The 21,011-nt window shown below is 40.1% G+C and overlaps 1 protein-coding gene across 2 annotated transcripts; it reads right to left on the bottom strand.

Annotated features, from left to right (window-relative positions):
- Window positions 1-12,997: 12,997 nt before the first annotated feature.
- C12H3orf38 (chromosome 12 C3orf38 homolog) lies at window positions 12,998-19,485 on the bottom strand. 2 transcript variants are annotated; one of them, XM_028892670.2, is made up of 3 exons: window positions 19,052-19,485; window positions 17,319-17,557; window positions 12,998-14,701 (listed from the first exon to the last, which is right to left on the bottom strand). In XM_028892670.2, exons 1-3 carry the CDS (start codon window positions 19,176-19,178, stop codon window positions 14,054-14,056), a joined length of 1,014 nt encoding a protein of 337 aa, XP_028748503.1. In that variant the 5' UTR covers window positions 19,179-19,485; the 3' UTR covers window positions 12,998-14,053. The 2 variants fall into 2 exon arrangements, with proteins under 2 accessions (XP_028748503.1, XP_028748502.1); XM_028892669.2 differs by having other exon boundaries at window positions 12,998-14,704; window positions 19,052-19,481.
- Between the last annotated feature and the right edge of the window lie 1,526 nt (window positions 19,486-21,011).

The following is a 21,011-nucleotide window of genomic DNA, read 5'->3' as shown; positions in this document are numbered from 1 at the left end:
AGGCTGGGTTTGCTTTTCCAACTCGGATGCACTCAGAGACAGCCCTCTGCTGGATGTGCCACACCTGGGTGCACACACAGGGGTCTGTGGAACAAGTGGAAACACGCCTAGCCCTAGGTCCCAGAAGCCTGTAGAGTTGGCAGTTATTCCTGGGATGCAAAGAAGCCTCTAAGGTGAATGCAATCCTGTGTCTAACAACATACTTTAAAAAAAACAAAAACAAAATATTATTGTGTATTATGGTGTGTGTGTGTGTGTGTGTGTGTGTGTGTGTGTGTGTGTGTGTGTGTGTTTGCTCTTGGAGGCCAGAAGTGGACATTAGATTCCCTGGAAGTAGAGTTCTGGGAAGTTCTGAAGTGCCCAATGTGAATGGTGGAAACCAAACTCTGGATCTTCTCAAGAGCCTCTAGTGTTCTTAACCACTGAGCCTCCTCTCTGGTCTCTTTCTTGTTTTTTTTACTCAGTCCTACTACTACTACATGATAGGTAGTCCAATTATTAGCTAAATAGCAGACCATCAAGTTTATTTTTAAAAAAGAAAAAGGAGCACTAAAAGCTGCTGCAACACAGATAACTTCAGTCAATTGCTTTGTGAAAAAGTGATTACTGATTTGTGATAGCACACAAGAAGAGTTCTGGAAACAGGTTTTTCATTCCTGATTTGTGACAGCACACAGTCTGTCCAGCACAGCCTCTGATGTCTTTCAGCAGAGTTCTGGAAGCAGGCTTTTAAGGGAGCTCTATGTACCAATCAACCTATATAAATATTTTTGACCATAAACTTTCTCTTTTAATAACCTTGCCACCTACATACAGGAAAAGAAACAAATCTGTCCACAGATGATCTCAGATGGGTTCACAGTCTACCTTTTCGTCGGCTCCAGAAAGAAGTGCTCTTTCATAGCGGTCACAGTATTCGGATGTGGTTTGAACTAAGCCCCAACAGTTTCTGCAGTATGCAAAACACCAAGATGTTGGTGAAGAGATAAGCAGCTCTGCAGTATTGAACCATTTGTACAGTCACATGACTTCATAATCTTAAAATAACCAACTCTTTCAAGGCAATGCTTTGTTCATATGCCATTTTTGCAAGGTTCCTAATAGTACAGGAAAGTCCATCACTAAACAGAGTATCTCAAAGAAATGTTTTTAGTTTCCGCCTTGTGTGATCCCTTCCCGCTATACACAGGTAGTGTGGGAAGGGGAAGAAGTGTGACTTCCTGCCCACTGTTTCCTCCAGCATTATACCATAATTCAAGAAATCCAAATTTACTTCTACTCCCTTCAACAATGAACCACCATGCTGACCTCATATATCCAGTTAACCACTCTTAAGAAAGGGAAGTGTCGTTGGCTTTTCTCTTGTGTCTTCATTTACCTGTCACCTTCGGGGTTGCCAAAGCTTACACTGCATCATCACAGAAATGACATGGTACTAAGGATGATGGGCTCCTTTAGTCCATACCAAAGCTTATTTTCTAGCATAGTCATTTTCTGTATTTCTGGGTTTTCAGAGAAAAGCAGAACAGGAAATTAAGGCCATTTTGTTTAATATGTAATACACTATATCAAATGTTTCATATCATGGATTTTGTTTGAAAATTAAGTAACTTCAAGAACACAAGTCAGGACTGCTTTTCCACACTGCCACTCAGTTATGCTATTGTTTAAGCTTATTTTTATGTGTATGAATATTTGTCTGTATGTATGTCTGTGTACCACAGGCATGCTTTGTGCCCACAGAGGCCACCAGATCCCCTGAAATGTTAGAGTTACAGATGGTTGTGAACTGCCACATGAGTGCTGAGACTTAAACCCGAGTCCCCAGTTAAAGCAGCAGGAGCTCTGCTGTTGAACCTCATCTTCAGCCTCAGCTACTTTCTTGCTGATAAACTTTTCCAAAGGTTTCTGCTTTCCCTCATATTTGAAGTATATAAGCTTCTAGGAACTACCTTGTGGCTTACTAAAATTCTACAGTATCATCAAATACCAAACAACTAGATTAAAAAATGGGCAACAGAACTAAACAGAGAATTCTCAACAGAAGAATCTCAAACGACAGAAAGACATTTAAGGAATTGCTCAACATCCTTAGTCATCAGGGAAATGCAAATCAATAAGACTCTGAGATACCATCTTACTCCTGTCAGAATGGCTAAGATAAAAAACAGAAATGACAGCTTATGTTGGAGAGAATGTGGAGCAAGGGGAACACTCCTCCACTGTTGGAGGAAGTGCAAACTTGTACAGCCACTTTGGAAATCAGTATGGCAGTTTCGCAGAAAATTGGGAATCAATCTTCTTCAAGACCCAGCTATACCACTCTTGGGCACATACCCAAAAGATGCTCAACCATACCACAAGGACACATGCTCAACTATGTTCACAGCAGCATTATCCGTAATAACCAGAACCTGGAAACAGCCTAGATGCCCCTCAACCAAAGAATGGATAAAGAAAATGTGGTACATATACACAATGGAGTACTACTCAGCAGTTTTAAAAAAAAAAAAAAAAGAAAGAAAAAACCACAATGACATCATGAAACTTGTAGGCAAATGAATAGGACTAGAAAATATCATTCTGAGTGAGGTAATACAGACTCAGAAGGACAAACATGGTATGTACTCACTCATAAGTGGATATTAGATGCAAAGCAATGAATAAACAGTCTACAACCCACAGCTCCAGAGATGCTAGGTAACAAGGAGGACCCAAAGAGGGACGAACGGATCGCCCTGGGAAGGGGAAATAGATGAGATCTCCATTAGTAAACTGGAGATGTGGGGAGGGGTGTGGAGAGTAGGGGATGAGGGATGAGAAAGGATTGTCAAGCTGGAACAGGGATGGAGTGAGAGATCAATGAAAGAGATACCATGATAGAGGGAGACATGAGAATAGGGAGAAACTGGGTGCTAGGGAAGTTCCCAGGAATCCACAAAGATGACCCTAGCTTAGACTACTAGCAATAGTGGAGAGGGTGCCTGAACTGGCTTACCCCAGTAATCAGATTGGTGAATATCCTAACTGTCATCATAGAACTTTTATCCAGTAACTGGTGGAAGCAGATGCAGAGATCCACAGCTAAGCACCAGGCAGAGCTCCAGGAGTCCAATCGAAGAGAGAGAGAAGAGGGATTTTATGAGCAAAGGGCATCAAGATCATGATGTGGATACCTACAGAGACAACTGAATCAAACTAGTAGAAACTCATGAACTTTAGACCAACAGCTGTGGAGACTCCATGGGACTGGACTAGGCCCTCTGTATAAGCGAGATAGTTGTGTAGCTTGATCTGCTTAAGGGGTCCCCTAACAGTAGGATCAGGATCCATCCCTGGTACATGAGCTGGCTTTTTGGAGTCCACTGCCTATGGTGGGACACCTTGCACAGCCTTGATGCAGGAGGAGGGGGGAGGGGGATGTTTTTGGACCTGCCTCAACTTAATGTACCAGGCTCTGCTGACTCCCCATGGGAGGCCTTACCTTGTCAGAGGAGGGAATGGGGGGTGGTGAAGGGTTGGAGGGGAAGACTGGGGAGCAAGAGGGGGAAGACAGAAGGATCTGTGGTTGGTATGTAAAATGAATAAAGAATTTCTTAATGAAAACATTAAAAAAAAAAAAAAAAAAAAAAAAGAACTTCCCAAGCTGGGCAGTGGTGGCGCACGCCTTTAATCCTAGCACTCAGGAGGCAGAGGCAGGTGGATCTCTGTGAGTTCAAGGCCAGCCTGGTCTACACAGTGAGTTCCAGGAAAGGCTCCAACAGAGAAACCCTGTCTCAAAAAAAAAAAAAAAAAAAAAAAAAAAAAAACTTTCCACTCTAAAAAAAAATTCTATAAATGCTTCTAATTTTTGTTTCATCTACCTGGCAAGGTGAACCAAGTATTATCTAACATAGGAAATAATTACCTAATGAAATTACCTTACCAGAGAAGTCAATGTGCTTTAGAAATAATGTAGCTGAAGGACTGGGGCGAATGATGTGAAACACTGTCATCTGGGCAGGACATGGCCAATGTGCTCATGAACTCACTGCAGCTATGGCTGCCTGCACAAGGTCAAGCCAACAAGATAGTCGGCATTCCCACAAACATCCCCAACTGGACTGTGAGCTACAAAAAGGGGTGGGGGACACGGAGAGGGGAGGATATATACTGGAATTGCCTGGGGGAAGTAAGGGAGATTAGGGAGGGGAGTTGGGATGAATACAGCCAAGAATCTTTGTTTACATGTATGAAATCGCTAAAAAAGAAAAGCTTCTATTAAAGAAAACAAAATAATAGTATGAAATTTTGGTGGCATCAAATAGCCATTTGACATGCATTATACTTGTGATCAATAATAAAAGAATTTCAGGTTCAAATCCCTTCAGATGGTCATCAATGTCCTTCTTTGTGTGTTTCAGATGATTGAAAACAGGATTTCTTGCATGGCACACACACAGTTTCTCTGAATTCACACAAATCTTTCTACCATTTACAGTATGGCATTTACAGGAATGGTTACAAAATACAATCCTCCCTGTGTGAGTATGGATCTACAGCAGATGAAACTGAAAGACACTTCTGTGTGCTGCTTTTACACATCACAAGATCCCAGGTCAAACCATCAGACACAGAGAATTTCCTTGCATTTGGTTTGTCAAACCACTTTGTACGTTTCTTGATTAAAAACACAGAAATATACTATAAACATACGTAAAAGCACAACAAACAGCTTAGCAAAACACTTTAGAGTTTATGGCTAGAAAACTATATAGCCGGGCGGTGGTGGTGGCGGTGGTGGTGGTGGTGGTGGTGGTGGTGGTGGTGGTGCACGCCTTTAATCCCAGCACTCGGGAGGCAGAGGCAGGCGGATCTCTGTGAGTTCGAGGCCAGCCTGGGCTACCAAGTGAGTTCAAGGAAAGGCGCAAAGCTACACAGAGAAACCCTGTCTTAAAAAAAAAAAAAAAAAAAAAAAAAAAAAAAAACTATATATATTGTTTATAGACTTAATACATTTTTGTTAAAAGTTAAAGACTTAACACAGTTTTCCCTTTTTGGTTCTAATAAAATATAAAATTTTTCATATCATTTTTCTGGGTATTAGCTCACTGCAAATAAAAATTCAAATATTAGCTTGGGAGGCAGAGGCAGGCAGATTTTTGTGAGTTCTGGCCAGCCTGGTTTACATAAGTGAGTTCCAGGATAGCCACAGCTACACAGGAAAACCCTGTCTCAACAAAATACAGAAAAAAAATTCAAATACTAATCACACTTAAAAGTATACATGATTTTTTTAAATCTATTTTTATTTTTTACCTGTATGAGTTTTGCCTACTTGTATGTATACCATGTATATAGGCCAGAAGATGGTACTAGATCTCCTGGAACTAGTTACAGATGGTTGTGAGCTGCCATGTGGGTTTTTAAATACAGTTGGAAATTGAATATAGTTCCTCTGCAAGAGTAGGAGATGCTCTTATCCACTGAGCCATCTCCAGCCTCTTGCTCTGACAACATGATTGCCTGACTTGAAGAAAAAAGAAATGCACAATTCTGTTTGCAAGTAAGTATAATTCATGAGGAAGCAAGATGAGTATTATGTTGTATAACTTATTTTTTTAAATCTTTTTTATTTTGAGACAGAATTTCACTATGTAGTTCTGGCTGTCCTGAAACTCACTATGTAGATCAGGCTAGCCTCGAACTCACAAAGATCCATCCACCTGCCTCTATGTCCCCAGTAAAGGTGTGTGCCAGAACACCCAGTTCAGTTATTAAAATAATTGAAGTTCTAAACGATATCATTTTCATTTAAAATCTGAAAAATATTAATTATAAGCAAAATCTGTACAATACAAGTACATGAGATGGGACGCATTCTGGCATTTGTTCCTATGTACAGAACTGCCAGAGTAACAGAGCAGAGGATCACCATCCCTTCAGCAGCACTGATACAGTCCACTATGATTCAACCTGGTTCTAGGGAAGTATAAAATATAAAAATAGTTCAGGTAGTAGAGCATCAAGGAGACATCACAACAAAATACTCGATAAAATAAACTTTTAAAACTGTAAAAATTACTTTGTACAAGTAATGGGAGAACACCATAAGAAAATCGGTGAAAGCTCACATCCACCAAGTGCTCAATAAATGCTTACCAAATCAAAACGTTAGGAGCAAACACTGATGTATTCCAGAAGATCAATGTTTTCCTTTTCTCCTTTCTTCTTCTTTTTTTTTTCTTTTTTCTTCTTTTCTTTTTTTTTTTTTTTTTTTTTTTTTTTTTTTTTTTTTTTTTTTTTTTTTTTTTTTTTTTTTTTTTCTTTTTCTTTTCTCTCTTCTTCTCCTCCTCCTCCTCCTTCTTCTTCTTCTTCTTTTCTTCTTCTTCATTTTGGTTTGGTTTGGTTTTTTGAGACAGGGTTTCTCTGTGTAGTTTTGGTGCCTGTCCTGGATCTCGCTCTGTAGACCAGGCTGGCCTCAAACTCACAGAGATCCACCTGGCTCTGCCTCCCAAGTGCTGGGATTAAAGGCAGGTGCCACCGCCACCTGGCTTCTTTTCTTCTTTCTTTAAGTTTATTTATTGAAACAGTCTCCTTAAGAAGCCCTGGCTGGCCTGGAATTCACTAAAGAAATGAGGCTGGGCTGAAACTCAGAGAGATCCCAACTGCCTGTGCTGGGATTAAAGGTGTGCACCGTCACACCTGGCTGCCAAGATTTTTTTTTTTTCCTTGTGTCACGAACTTCTTTAAAAGTATAGTATATGCTGCAATAAAACTCCAAATTCCTAGTATCAAATACTTCCAGGCTTTTTCCATCTAAGAATAGAAATATAATTACTACCTAGTTTTTGTTTGAAGAATTGTGACTTTCAATGAGCATTATTTGTGAGAAAGTAAGATAATAGAAAATTTCCACACCAATAAAATTACAAATTCTTTTAAAAGTAAATCAATGTTTGAAAAACTATGCAATCACAGGAGCATGCAATTTCAAAAGCACAGGACACAGAAGCTATTCACTTAGCTTACTTTTCATGAGAAGTTACAGATTAGATCTTAAAGAACTTCAAAATAAGGGTCCAGTGAGATGGCTATGAAGCTGTAGAGACTTATTGTGCAGCCCTGATAACCTGCTTTCAAACCCTGGAAGCCAAGGCAGCAGGAGAGAACCAAGGACTCTCAATTCTCAACTCTCACAAGTTGTCCTCTGACACCACATATCCTGTGTCAGGCCTATGCATGTGCACGCGCACACAACACACACACACACACACACACAACACACACACACACACACACACCATACACTAATAATAACAAAAATACAAATAAAATATTTCAAAAAAAAGTAGTAGACTGAACACAAAAAAAAATGCAAGAATGAACACTGGTTTTATAGTTTTAAACAAAAACACAAAAAAAAAAGCCAAATACACAACCTCCATATCAATAAAATGAACTAAAAATGTGATAAATATTGGAGCTTCGATTTCCTTGTCATTTACAAAAATACCTGGTGACCTTCACTATTCTACCAATCAGAGTATTGTTACATGGCTCCAGTGGCATGTATGTGCAATGTCATCACTGGGAAGAAACAGACGGGAAGACAAGGAGTTGAGGACAACCTAGAACACGTAGAGACGTCTCAAAATGCTTAAAATATGAGATTAAATATTGAATAAATATATAGCACTGGACAACTTTGCCTTTATCCATTTAGCAAATACTGAGCACCTAATATAAATACATGTGCACACCTACACCTGGCCCTGTCATGAACACACAGGCAAAGTCTGGAAATGCCTTAGGCTCTGAATAAACCATAGTATTAAGTTGCTTACTTCTAACAAGTATCTGATGTAACAGGCACTATGATACAAGCCATGTAAAACCAGCTTCCCAAGAGGATGAAGCAAGGTGGCCACCCTCCAACCCTGTCTCAAAATAAACTTGGAAAGGGACGAAGGGACAAAGGTGTAGCTCAGTGATGATGTGTTTACCTAGTGTTCCTGAGGCCCTGGGTTCAATCACACTTCCAGTTCAAAAAACAAACAAAAACAGAAACAAAAGAAAAACAAAAACACTAAACACTAGTAATAGTCCAAGTAATAGAAACAGAATGTAAAAGAAACAACTATAATCCCAACTTAACATCCAGCAGGAAGGATACTTGGGAAACTTACAACAAAGGAATTGCTCACACTAAAGTAAAAAGATGTGCAGGGGATCTCCAGGGAAGAGAGAAAACACATCTATGCCAAGTCCTCAAAGACTAAAAAGAAGCAGCCATTCAAAACACACGACAATGTTTCAACGTACCTGAAACTCCTAGAAAACGCTTAAGAAACAGTTAACATCAAAAAACAGGGGCAGCTGGGAAGATGGTTCAGCAGGTAAAGGCACTTTCCCAAGCCTGACGACCTCTTCTTTCCCACATGGTACAAACAGAGAACATACTTCCGCAAGCTGCCTGGTTTCTCTGTGGGCCAATCATGGTGCACATACACCCACACATATACATATATAAAATACTCAAATACGATGGAAAAAATTCTTTAAAATATAAAGACATCTTCGTTTCCAAAGGATGAAGATAAACAAATGGCAATGTTCATTCTGAGTGTGATTAGTCAGAAAGAGTTAAACATTAACCTTTTATATGCAATATAAGGATTCAAGAGTTACCTTATAGCTCTTATCTTTGAATGTCTGGGTTTATATTCAGTTCTAGCCAGGTGCAGTGGTGCATACCTTTAATCCCAGTACTGAGGAGGCAGAGGCGGGCAGATCTCTGTGAGTTGAGGCTAGCCTAGTCTACACAAATTTCAGGACAGCCAAGGCCAAACTGAGACTATAACTTAAAAAATAAATGAATGAATGAATGAATGAATGAATAAATAAATAAATAAATAAATAAATAATAAATAAATAAATAAATGAAAACCTAGGTTGTAACATCAGCTATTGCTACTACAGTAATGAGGGTCAGCCAAAGTAAATGAATCAATACATTCAGTGTACACAGGAAGGTAAGCTGTCATATAATTAGTACTCTGAAGTTACCTAACGTTCATCCTGTGCAAGTAACTATGGGAAGAGGATTGACTGCAAAGTAAAAAAACAACAGCCCCAGCAACATACAACTTAGGAAGAAAAAAACAACTTAATATAAGAATAAGAATTATGTAATCATTAACAGAGCTGAAGAGAAGAGCTGGAGGAGAGTGTACAAATTTTATGAACTAAAGGCTTCAATAATTTTTCCTCAGTAAATTTTTGGGGGGCTGGGGCGTCTCACGTATCCCAGGCTGGCGTCCAACTCCTATACAGACACAGATGACCATAAGCAGTCTGAACTTAGCACTGTCTCCCGGTGCATGCACTACAGGTGTACACAGCAATACAAGGTTTACGCAGTGGTGAGGATCACTCAAGGGCTTCCTGCATATGAGGCAAGACTCATTCAACTGAGCTACACACCCAGCCCTCCTCAGTACATTGTTAGAAAAATCATCAGACAGGTGGACTTGGTAGTGGGTCATTTGTCTTTTGGTCTTTAGGCTTAATGAGTCAAATATAAGTCATTTCAACTTTGTTTAGTGTGTACAAACTGAAGATGAAAATTACCACAGAGGCTCACTGAATGACTAAAAGAACAAAAAGGAGATACAATATCAATGGAAAACTGAATTTAGAAGATATGAAATTCTAGGCCAGTAATTTCATGATGTAATATATATGGAGTTGGAGTTCTGGCCTCACAGATCACAAGAAACTCAAGATAAATACAGCAATTTTAACACATAACTGAAGTACTATTTAAAGACTACCAAAAAGATTCACTAACAAAATGAAGCTAAGACATTTAACACATTCTGATAATCTGGAAGTTTTTCTTAAAAATCTAAACTACACGCTGTCAAATTGGCTTATGTTCTATATTTATATCTAATCTATATTGCGTACATCTTCATGACTATTTAAAATTCCAATTAATTTTTTCTGTATGATTATATAAAGGGATCTATCAAAATCTTTCAACCTAAATAAATTCACTCTAAGGCAATCTAAACTTCAATGAGACTTAAAACTCAACATCTTTACCCAAACAACCTATTGATATTTTACACTTGACCCAGTAACTTATAATAGTAATTAATATATGTCAAATAAACTTGATCCAATTTTCCAACTACGCTATCTACTTCCAAGCTGAGGAGAAACAAAGGTTATAGTAAGGCTTGTAGGGGGGGTGCAGTCCCACCAATAGACTCTACAGAAAGAAATGCTAGTGGTCCTGGAAACCACCCATCAGAATTACCCAAATATATTCGCTAATAATCAACATCATCTCAGGATGAGGCTAACAGCTTGACACTCTTATTCCAAAGCATTTTACCCACGTTATAACTTGTAAACCCTTATGACCCACTTCACAGTATTTCACTAATCCTAACATCTTTTGAAAGTTTGTCAGTTAAAATATATTTTCTAGAGACTACACTTTCATTCATTAGGTTTAGTCTATTGCCTTAACGACTTAGACAATGTCTGAAATTTTAACATTGGGGGCAGTCAGGAAAATAGTATTACAGTTAAGTTTCCTAATGTGGAATATAGTATCTACAGGACTCGGGTGTTTTGGAAAGGCTAATGAGCACATCAAAATGTTGAAAGAAGCCAACTTTCCACCCTCCCCTGATGCTACAAAAGGCTGATGTCTACCCACTGCGTTAGCCACTGCTGTAGTAGAGGGTGTGCTCAGTACATTACACGCAAGAATCTGAGTTGCTAAGTTTGCTAAGTTGCTAAGTCTGAGTTTGCTAAGAACCCTTAGCACCAAAAAAAAAAAAAAAAGAAAGGAAGGAAGGAAGGAAGGAAGGAAGGAAGGAAGGAAGGAAGGAAGGAAGGAAGAGAAAGAGAGAAAGAAAGAGAGAAAGAGAGAAAGAAAGAGAGAAAAAGAAAACACTATCTGCATTTGTAAAAGACTATTAGGGTATGGTTTTCATTCATTTCTATGACCTACTACTCAGGCAAAGAGCTATTTTGTCAAAACACCCTTGATAACCACTTTGCTGTTATTTTATTTTAGTTTCTGGAGACGGGGATAGCTCTATGTAGTCCTGGCTGTCCTGGAACTCACTAAGGAGACTCGGAACTCACAGATCCGCCTACCTCTGCCTTCTAACTGCGGGGATTAAAGCATCTGGCTATAATTATGTTCTAAAGCAATCCTTTACATCTCCTTCTGGTCATTCTTATAATTTTTAGTAAGATCGGGTAATCAGCCTTCATCTGGCAGAAAAACATCACCTTCTGGGAAGAATGCGGAATATCTCCAAACCTGCTATTGTTCAGAGTGGCTTAATAAATTACACATGGCTTTTTCCTATAGTTTGGCATTTTAGTTTTTAAGACATACAAAATATCATGATACTAACAGAATATCTTAATGTAACACTGCTTAAAATTTAGTGGAAGAGTTGAACATTTTTATTTAGTTGTTTCAACAAAAAGGAGTATTTAACCAAGTACCCTGCTATTACGCTATGGCAAAACAGCCCACAGCAAACGAAGTCCAGAAGATCCCTTAACTGAAACCCCAATTGTCGTAGGGCTACTATTGCTCTGATGAAACACCATGATCACAGCAACTTGAAAAGGAAAGTGCTTATTTGGCCGACATGTCGTCACTGAAGGAAGTCAGGACAGGAACTCAAGCAGGGCAGGAGCCTGGAGGCAGAGCTGATGCAGAGGCCATGGAGGGGTGCTGCACATTGGCTTGCTCAACCTGCTTTCTTATAGAACCCAATACCACCAGCCCAGGGGCGGCTCCATCACAATGGGTTGAGCCCTTCCCCCATCAACCACTAATTAAGAAAATGCTCTACAGGCTGGCCTACAGTGGATCTCATGGAGGCATTTTCTCAACTGAGGTTCCTCCTCTCTGAAGACTCTAGCTTGTGTCAAGTCAACATAAAACTAGCCAGGACACCAATCATTCCATAGTCTACGTAGTGTTGTACTTGCCAGATTTCCCGAGTATTAGCTGGGTAAAATACAGCAAGACAGACTTGGAGGTCTTTCAGCTACCCCCTAACACACAGCCCTGGGTGATGGGCCAAAGAAGTCAATCCTTTTGGTGCCAAGCTTCTTAAATAGACTTCAGTTCTTCAAGATTTCTTTCTCTGGACAGTTTCTTCATATCAGTTCCCTATATATCTTTGTTAGACTGCCTCAGAGTTCAAGAACAGTCCACCAGCCCAAATGCAATTCTCTTAAATTTGAGTAATAAGGAGGCCCAAGTTTTTGCACATCTACATATTAAACCAAACGTGACCAAAAAAATATGGGGGGGGGACAACACCAAATTTGAAGCCTCCCCACCTAGAGTTTTGTTCATTTATCACTTCCCTACAATATGAGTATCTACTCTGCAGAGATTACCCAAAAAAAGGAGCCAATCCTCTCAATCTATTAAGACTATTTCAAAATTTTCAAGTTGACTTAAAACTATGTGTAGAAATCTGAGTCTTTCTTAAGCTTTTTATAGATTCAAAAAGTCCAATACTGAAGATAACTGAAGAAAATCTTTCCATAGTCCGACACATACACCACAAGGGTAGTTTTTAATGTTGTGCTTTACTCGGGATATCTGTATCGATTCTTCAAACCCAAGGAAGTATAAAATCAAACTGAGTTTTCAAAACCCGAGCACAGGTAGAATGGGTCAACTGTGACCTAGTTCTCTTACTTTATGAACATACAGTAACCATTTTGTAGACTGCTCTTTCTTTAAACCTAATTGTACTATACTAACAATATACATACGAGGAAAATCTGCTTTGTGGTGGTTAAATTGTCAAAGCTCTCCTTAAGAACTGTGGGCCAAATCTAAACAGTTGATTATTCTAATACACACAAAAAGAATTTCCTGTCTTTATTAACTTATGTTAGAACATACTGATTGTACTCTTCATAGAGGAATGCCACTAAAATAAAAGCAGAGGTGTGAACGCTTACCTCTTTTAATATTCATATTCAATGCCCCTAGATTATCAGAGTTAAATATAAAAATTAACAGGCATAAAATACCCTCATATTTTCCAAATAGTAATTTAAAAACAAATTCCTAACCAAATCCAAGGTCAGCAAATAGTTACCAGGTGATGAGAAATTTAAACTTTAAGCTGGCAAGTCAACTTTAGATCTCAAATCTAGTAATACAAAGGTAAAAAACCTTTATGTTAGGCTATATGTATACATATTTTCCTACCCATGTTGTAAGTTCTAAATGGGCCTTGTTATTTTGAGGAGAGTCAACCTCAGCCACAGTCAGGAGAAAGAACAGTAATTTGTTTGCTGGGAATTGTGCGTACTTTGAAAATTCCAAAGCCTGTTTTTCATCTTTAGGGTATCATAGTAAATGTTCTATAAAACTGTTGGCTGAAGTCTGAGTAGTAATAAGGTCTGTGTTGAAAACAGCATTTATTGCCCAAAATAGTTCAGAAAAGTAGCAGATTTTGAGATATTTGCTTGGACTAGAACAGATAATTTGAAAGAGAAGTTTCAAAAAGGTGAAATAAGCTTTTCTTCCCAGAATAAACTATTGGACTTTTTGCACAAGTACATTATTTGTACTTTATATAATTAATAAGACTTTGCATTTATGCTAAACATCTCTAAACTGTTACCTTTTTTTTAGACAACACTTTAGTGAGATGCATTTTTTAAGATATCCAATAAGCCATGACTACTACTAATCTTTGCCACTTAGAGGTACAGCGATTAACAGGCTATTCACTAAATAAAATGAAAATATTACCTATGGTTTCTAAGGCACACAGTTATCTACAACATCTAAAGTGGGATTTATTTGCTGGACCACAATAAGTTCTCAGAACATTTGCTGTAACTTGGGTAGAAATAGGCAAGTATTCACATTAGTCTCCAGTCCAAAAATGTATTTCAGCTAAAATATGTCAATCCTCACATCTGCAGTCACTTAAAGATGATCAGTATTGTGCTGGGAAGTTTCTGCAGCTACTTTGGGATGACAATACAGTGCTCAGGGTTTTAGAGGATTGGGCAAATTCTGTTCCCTTTTGTTCAACAATGCCTCATCTCCACTACATAAAACCTGGTCTCCAGTCCCACTACCGGGGTTATTACACAAAGTGATTACATTATAAAAGGCCTCCAGATCACTCTGTTCAAATGTAACAGCTGGTTTCAGGGATGTTCCAGGAGCAAGGGAACTTCCTCCAACAATTCTCAGGTTGATAAATTTGATTTTCCAAGTATTTTCCACAAAAGGGCTACGGATAAGTCCAAAAATTTGTTCAAATATGCCCAAGCAAGTATTTCCTCTGTGGACAGTCCCTGCAACTCCGACCATAACTAATCCATGAGGAGAAGAAGCACATTTTAGTCCTTGAGAATCGAGGTTGGGACTGAGAAAAAGAAATTCCTCTTTCACTAATGACAGTAAACGAAGGCTCACAATTTCTGCTCCTTGGTAGTCTATCACGTTTTGTTCTGAGGTGCTATAATAAAACCTAAGCTTGACATCATGCCAGAAGTGCTGTGGGCCCCATTCCTCTTGAGGTGGTCCCAGAAAAGGATTCTGAGAATTAAGAAGTTCAAAGAACCAGTGGCAGAATTCTTCTCCTAAGCGACGGAAATCAACCTTTTCAGCGTTTTGCTCTTCTTTTGCCTGCTGGTTAAAACAAAGACAGAGGAAAGTGAAGGTTCACCTCTCACAGCCAAGGTTCTAAGTGCAAATGTATTGGTCAGAGCAAAGACCAATGAACTACATCATGCACAGAACAACTTCTTCCAAAAGGAAGAGTGTTGCTGGTTGGTTTTGCTCTTTTGGGGGTCCACCACCCAGCTCCCAAATAAATATACATGGAGGCTTCTTTTTTTTCCCCCGGAGGCTATGTATCTTTTTTTAATTAAGAATTTTTTTTATTCATTTTTACATACCAACCACAGATGCCCCTCTTCCATCATCCTGCCCCTCCACCTCCCCCCCTCAACCCACCCCTTATTCCTTCCTCCAACAAGGAAAGGCCTCCCATAGGGAGTCAGTAGATCCTGGTACATTCAGTTGAGGCAGGTCCAAGTCCCTCCCCCTGCATCAAGACTATGCAAGATGTCCTATCACAGGTAATGGGCTCCAAAAAGCCAGCTCATGCACCAGGGATGGATCCTGATTCTACTGCCAGAAGGTCCCTTAGGCAGATCAAGTTACACAACTGTCTCGCTTATGCAGAGGGCCTAGTCCAGTTCCATGGAGGTTCCACAGCTGTTGGTCTAAAGTTCATGAGTTCCCACTAGTTTGGTTCAGTTGTCTCTGTGGCATATTAATTATAAATGTCCAGCCTTAGGTTGGCTTGTTTCTTGCCAGCTTTTCTGAACTTATTATCCTATCTATCTTTTGCCTGTGGGCTTTTACCTTTCTCTATTCCTGTATACCTTTCATTACTTCTTACTCTGAGGCTTGCTGTGTAGCTGGGTGCCTGGCCCCTTGCGACCTCCTCCTCTCGAACTTTCTTCTTCTTCCCCCAGATTTCCCCTTCTGTATATTCTCTCTGCCTGCCAGCCCCGTCTATCCTTTCTCCTGCCTTGATATTGGATGTTCAGTCCTTTATTAGACCATCAGGTGTTTTAGACAGGCAAGGTAACACAGCTTCACAGAGTTAAACAAATGCAACATAAACAAAAGTAACACACCTTAATAATATTCTACAACAGAAGAAAATTTTTTCAATTTAAATTTTATCTAAGTAAAATTTAACAAGCCCACTGCTGGGTTCAGTGTCACACAGCTAAGATGTCAGCTACTCAGGAGGCTGAAGGAGAAGAAGGCTGGCTTGAGCACAGGAACCCAAGACCAGCCCTAGCATTCTCTCATTCATTCATTCATCCATTCATTCATTCATTCTCTTACTCTCCCTCTCTCTTCCCCTTCCTACCCCCTCTCATTTCTTTTTTTTTTCCAATGTGTTTGGGATCAAACCAGATAGATAACCCTAGACCTTTATCTTCTTCTTCTAAGAAAGGGTCTTACTCTGTATCCAAAACTGACCTGGAGCTTGCAATCATCAAGTCTCTTATCTCCTGTATGCTGAGGTTACAGGCATCTAACATTCCACCTATTCTGATACCCTGTTCTCCTCAAAACCAATTCTAAAACAGTAATACAGGAATGTTATTTGCAATTCCGATGATTTGATCTTAGAAAAAGTAAAAAAAAAATAAAAAATGAACAAAGCCCTTTAAAATAATCAATATCAGCATGAATAGTCAATGACAATGGTTTGTGCATAATTTTCCCTTGACTGTACCCATCTTCCAAAACTTTAAAACAAGTGCTTCAAATGGATCCTTTATTGAATGTAAATGTCAAAAGGTGATTATACAAATAATTTCAATAATTAATACAACTCATGAGGAATTTGCATTTTTCTAACATCATCATAAATTCTATTGAAAAGTAAGCTCTTGTTATTCATTCTATCTGCTCTAACATAAAATGACTATTATTTTTTTAAATCAGAAAAGGTTTGTCAGAACTTTTTTAAAAAATTTCCCTCTACAAAAAAAAAAATAAAGCAAAATAAACAAAATTTAAAAAAAAATTCCCTCTACCTTCCTTAAACAGATACTTCTAAAGGTGATTGAAATGGGTAATTTTCCATGACCAGAATAAATACTATTTTTTTAATTAAAAGGGAATATTACTATAAAAACACACCCTATAAACTAGACTCCATGAACCTATGTATTTCAGAACATAGTACTTTACCAAAAATAAAATATTATGTCTTATTCTATACTACATGGAGTGCCTGCAATTTACTATATTTGGCACAGAATGTGGTATTTAAGTTTATTTTCCTGGTCTTCACAATAAGCTTGATAACATATTATTTCTATGAGCATTTCTTTTTCTCCGTTCAGTATATTAAGCAAACAAGACCTTAAAACATCCTTTTTTAGCTGCACTGTGAAAGCATAGTAACTATCCAGAGTTCAATCTATCAACTTTAAGTACTCAGTATCACACACACACACACACACACACACACACACACACACACACACACACACGAGCAGCCAGGATTAACTGAAGTGGAAATCATTTTCTTCAAGTTTTTTAAATGAGATTTTTGCCTGACTACCAAAGACAGTGGTCTTGAATAAGATAATAAATGAGATAAAGACTAGAAAAGACAAGTACTATGAACCATGCACCTCAGAGCTAGGATTATTTGCATAGTTTCAGACAGAACAAGGATTCAGAATGAAGTACAAATTTAGTGTACCTGTTCAAAGAGCTGGATGTCCTCTGTCTTTGTATCTGATTCTGCTGTCTCCTTCAATTTTGGTGACTGTTTTTCCCAATAATCTTTTGCATACTGAATAAGATTGTGCTTTTCAGTAGTTGGGGGTACAAACACCCCGTGTTTTGCCAAATACTTAAATATGACTTCTCGGTGGACTTTTTTGCGCCTCAGAAGTTCTTCTACATTTTGGCTATAAACTAATATTGCATGAATAGCATCTAGAAAAAAAATAACCATAATTAATAGACAATCACAAGGCATTTGCAAATTTGCCCAACATCAGCAAAAATTCTAGTGAAAAATATTTTAAGCTCACGATATTTGCTTTTGCATTAAGATGGCTCTGGCTTTGAAAAGCAAGAAGCTGCTCATCCATTTGTTTGCTTTTTAAATCCTTTATACTTTAAACTTCCTTTACCTTGCCAGTGGTGGTGCCGGTGTTGACGTGGTGGTAATGAGTGGTGATGCAGCCTTTAGTCCACTTGGGAGGCAGAGGCAGGCAGTTCTCTGAGTTCAAGGCCAGCCTGGTCTACAAAGCCAAGTCCAGGGCAGCCAGGGCTACACAGTGAAACCCTGTCCCCCAAAACCAAAATAAATAATGAGTTGTTTTAATAAAAAAAAATTTTACCCAGGAAAAATTTATTTCTCTGCCCCAAATATCAAAAAAAAATCTATAAACCTTGAAAAAGTGATTAAAATGACAGTATTTGAGATGTCAAGGAATGTTGTTAAACTCCTGATTCTACAGATAATCGAAGTTGGTAAGTGGCAGAATCAGGAAGTTGCTTTTAAATTAAAAAGTTGTGCTACAAACACAGACTAAAATGTATCTTTTTGATACACAACGGGTGCAAAATGGCAAATATTAACTTTTAAAAAGTGTACTCGTTACCTATGTCTTCCAAAGATCTTATTCCACGGAACACACAGTATCTGTGAGGCCCCTGTTTCAAACTTTCCTAAGGCTATCCTCTTTTTCCACCCATTTCAAGGTAGGTACTACATTCGATTGTTTGGTTTTTGGGTTTTTTGTTGTTGTTGTTGTTGTTGTTTTTAATAGGGCGTTGGTTGTCACTTCTATTCCTTTCTTTACAGCAACTTACGTATCATTACTGTATTTAGTAAGGATGTTTTGAATGGTTTATAAATTCAACGTACATATATATCCTTTGTGTCTTACATATAACCTTTTTTAATTAAAAAAAAAAAAAACAAACAAACAAAAAACTTGTGGTTTTGCCACCTCAACTTTATCTGTCCGACGAAGAGACTGAGCATTCCTTGACAGATATGGATTAAAGCCACCGGCCTTTTGTTGGACGCAGTAGGTATTTACCTAAGAGACCCACAAAAGGCGTCTGTGTTCTCCTTCCGTGGGGAAAGAAAACCGCCAGATCAGCAGCAGCTGATGCCCTCGGAGGACAGAAACTTAAAATGAAACACACACTCTGGGGCTTTCTGGAAATCATGAAAACAACAAAAACAAAAAACGGCTGACTCGTACTCGGGCCATCACGTCCACAAAGTTTTACCGGGTCGGTATCTGACACTCGCAAAATCCCGGGAGCCGCTCCGCTGCCCGACCCTGCGTGGGGGACGGCAGAGCTGGGCAGCCGCGGCGGAGCGGCCTCTCCAGAGCGGGTTCTGGCCCGGGGGAGCGGAGCAGCCTCCCCGGACCGGAGCGGACCCCGCGGACCGGAGTGAGGCGGTACCTTGGCGGTCCACAGGCTGCACCAGGCGGTTGGTGACGGTGTCGCACAGGGCCATGATCTCGTCATCGTCCAGCAGGCCGAGCAGGTGACGGCAGCCCTCCGTCTCTAAGTGGCTGAGCCCAGACATCTCGCCCCCGGGGAAGGGGGCAGAGGACGACGCCACCAATGCCGCCCTCTCGGCCCGCCGGCCGGCCGGCGCCTTAGCAACAGGCACCGGAAGTGCCTTCCCAGCCGCTCGTGCCGGAAGGAAGGGGCTCGGAGATTCCAGCCCCCTGGGCGGAAGTGCTGGCTCGAAAAGTGGGCGAGGAGACGCGCGCGGGGGGCGGGGATCCTGACTTGGGGGTCCCGGAGCCGTCTTGGGAGTTGCGTCCCACCGATGGCGCTTCAAAGAGGCGTCGTGAACATTCACCTTCCCCACGAGGGCTGGTTAGAAAGGAAACTCTAAACTCACCAGCGCTGCCTCCTTTAAGAGCGACCTGAAGGGCAGCGCGTGCACGGGCCGGCGGCGGGGGTGGGGGGGGGGTGGGGGTGGAGAGCGCAAGCGAGCTCCCGTCATCCCCCGGGGCTGGCAGGTGGAAACCCTCCTTCCCCTTCCCCCTCTGGTGGCCCGGGAGCGTTTGAATGTTTTGTCGTCTCTGGCCACACCTAAGTTAGGTGAGGTGATCCCTTGATATTCTTTAGCTATGCAAGTTAACATACACTTTTAAACACTATGCTGAGAAAATGTTTTCAAAGAACTGTAACTTACCGTGATTCCATGCTTGCCCATGGTTGTGTCCAGATCTCGACCCCCAGAGAGATCACCGAAGGCAAGCTTACCGGAATGCAAAAGCAAAGCTTTATTTGGGAGCAATTCAAGCCTAGGCAGGGACCCCCAAGCTATTCAACAGAGTGGAGGCTGGAGGACGTGCCCATCCCTCTGCATGCTTAGTTTTTTTTTTTTTTTTTTTTTTTCCGAACGTTTCTCTTGTGTAGCTTTCGCTTTCTGATCTACTGGTAGCCCAGGCTGCTCGACTCACAGAGATCCGCCTGCCTCGCCCCGAGTGCTGGAAAAGCGTGCCACCGCCCCGCACATGCTTAGTTTTTAAAGGTAAAAACCACAAGGTTATATCAGTTAGAGGTGCTAGTATGGGTACAATTCTGATTAGCTAGCTTCTGCGGACTTTCCAGAAACCTTATCTTTATCTTACACCTAAGGGGGAGTGGATGCCTGTCATTGTTCCTGTTGGCTGCCCTCAGATGGGGGCATTTCTGTGGTTAAGCAATCCCATAGAGACTAGGGTTGGGATACTCTGTACTTTGCACTAATTCCTGGAGTCCGGTCAACTGGTTCCAGTAACTCGAGGCTTATACCTAAAATACAGAACATTTAGGCCTTATTTTTTAAATGGAGGAACTTTGGTCTCACACCCACCTTGTAGATGACTTTATAATTGAGCCCAAGGATGAGTTAGTGGAACCCCAATTTGCAACTGGTTGGTCACAAGTACAACTGAAACAATCTGAGGCTTCAGATTTGCGTGGAAATGTGCAGCTGAAGGGGCTCAGTGCCACACAGTCTTGAGACTGTGCCTCTAGCTGCATGACCTGACGCCATTAGATTTGAATTAGTGGCTAGTATCTCCCACTGCAGTAATAGTTGCTTGGTTGGTGTGGGGGGAAAAATAGATACACAAACACACTCACCTTGGGTAGAAAGTAATTTGTGTTGTGGGTATAAATAGGAGAGGCTAGATTTCGGTTAGAGTTTTTCATAAATACAGATTCACTGAGATTTGGAGCAGGATAATTTATCGTTGCAGCGGCTTAGTTCTGCATTGCAAGATGCTTAACACCATCCCTACATTTCTACAAGAAGTAGTGTACCCTTCTCTGATTTGATGCAAGTGAAAATACCTCCAGACTACCAAATGTTCCCTGAGAAGGAAAATCATCCCCAAGTGAACCACTGATTCACTTT

Source organism: Peromyscus leucopus, chromosome 12 (genome assembly GCF_004664715.2).
Source record: "Peromyscus leucopus breed LL Stock chromosome 12, UCI_PerLeu_2.1, whole genome shotgun sequence".
Classification (NCBI taxonomy): Eukaryota; Metazoa; Chordata; class Mammalia; order Rodentia; family Cricetidae; genus Peromyscus; species Peromyscus leucopus.
This window is presented reverse-complemented; position numbering and strand designations above follow the sequence as displayed.

Excerpts from the sequence above, each read along its gene's own strand:
- C12H3orf38 (XM_028892669.2), bottom strand. The coding sequence starts at position 19,178 with ATGTCTGGGCTCAGCCACTTAGAGACGGAGGGCTGCCGTCACCTGCTC. Across the intron at positions 17,558-19,051 it reads GCAGCCTGTGGACCGCCAAG|ATGCTATTCATGCAATATTA; the intron begins GTACCGCCTCAC and ends TTTTTTTTCTAG. Across the intron at positions 14,705-17,318 it reads ACATCCAGCTCTTTGAACAG|CAGGCAAAAGAAGAGCAAAA; the intron begins GTACACTAAATT and ends TGTTTTAACCAG.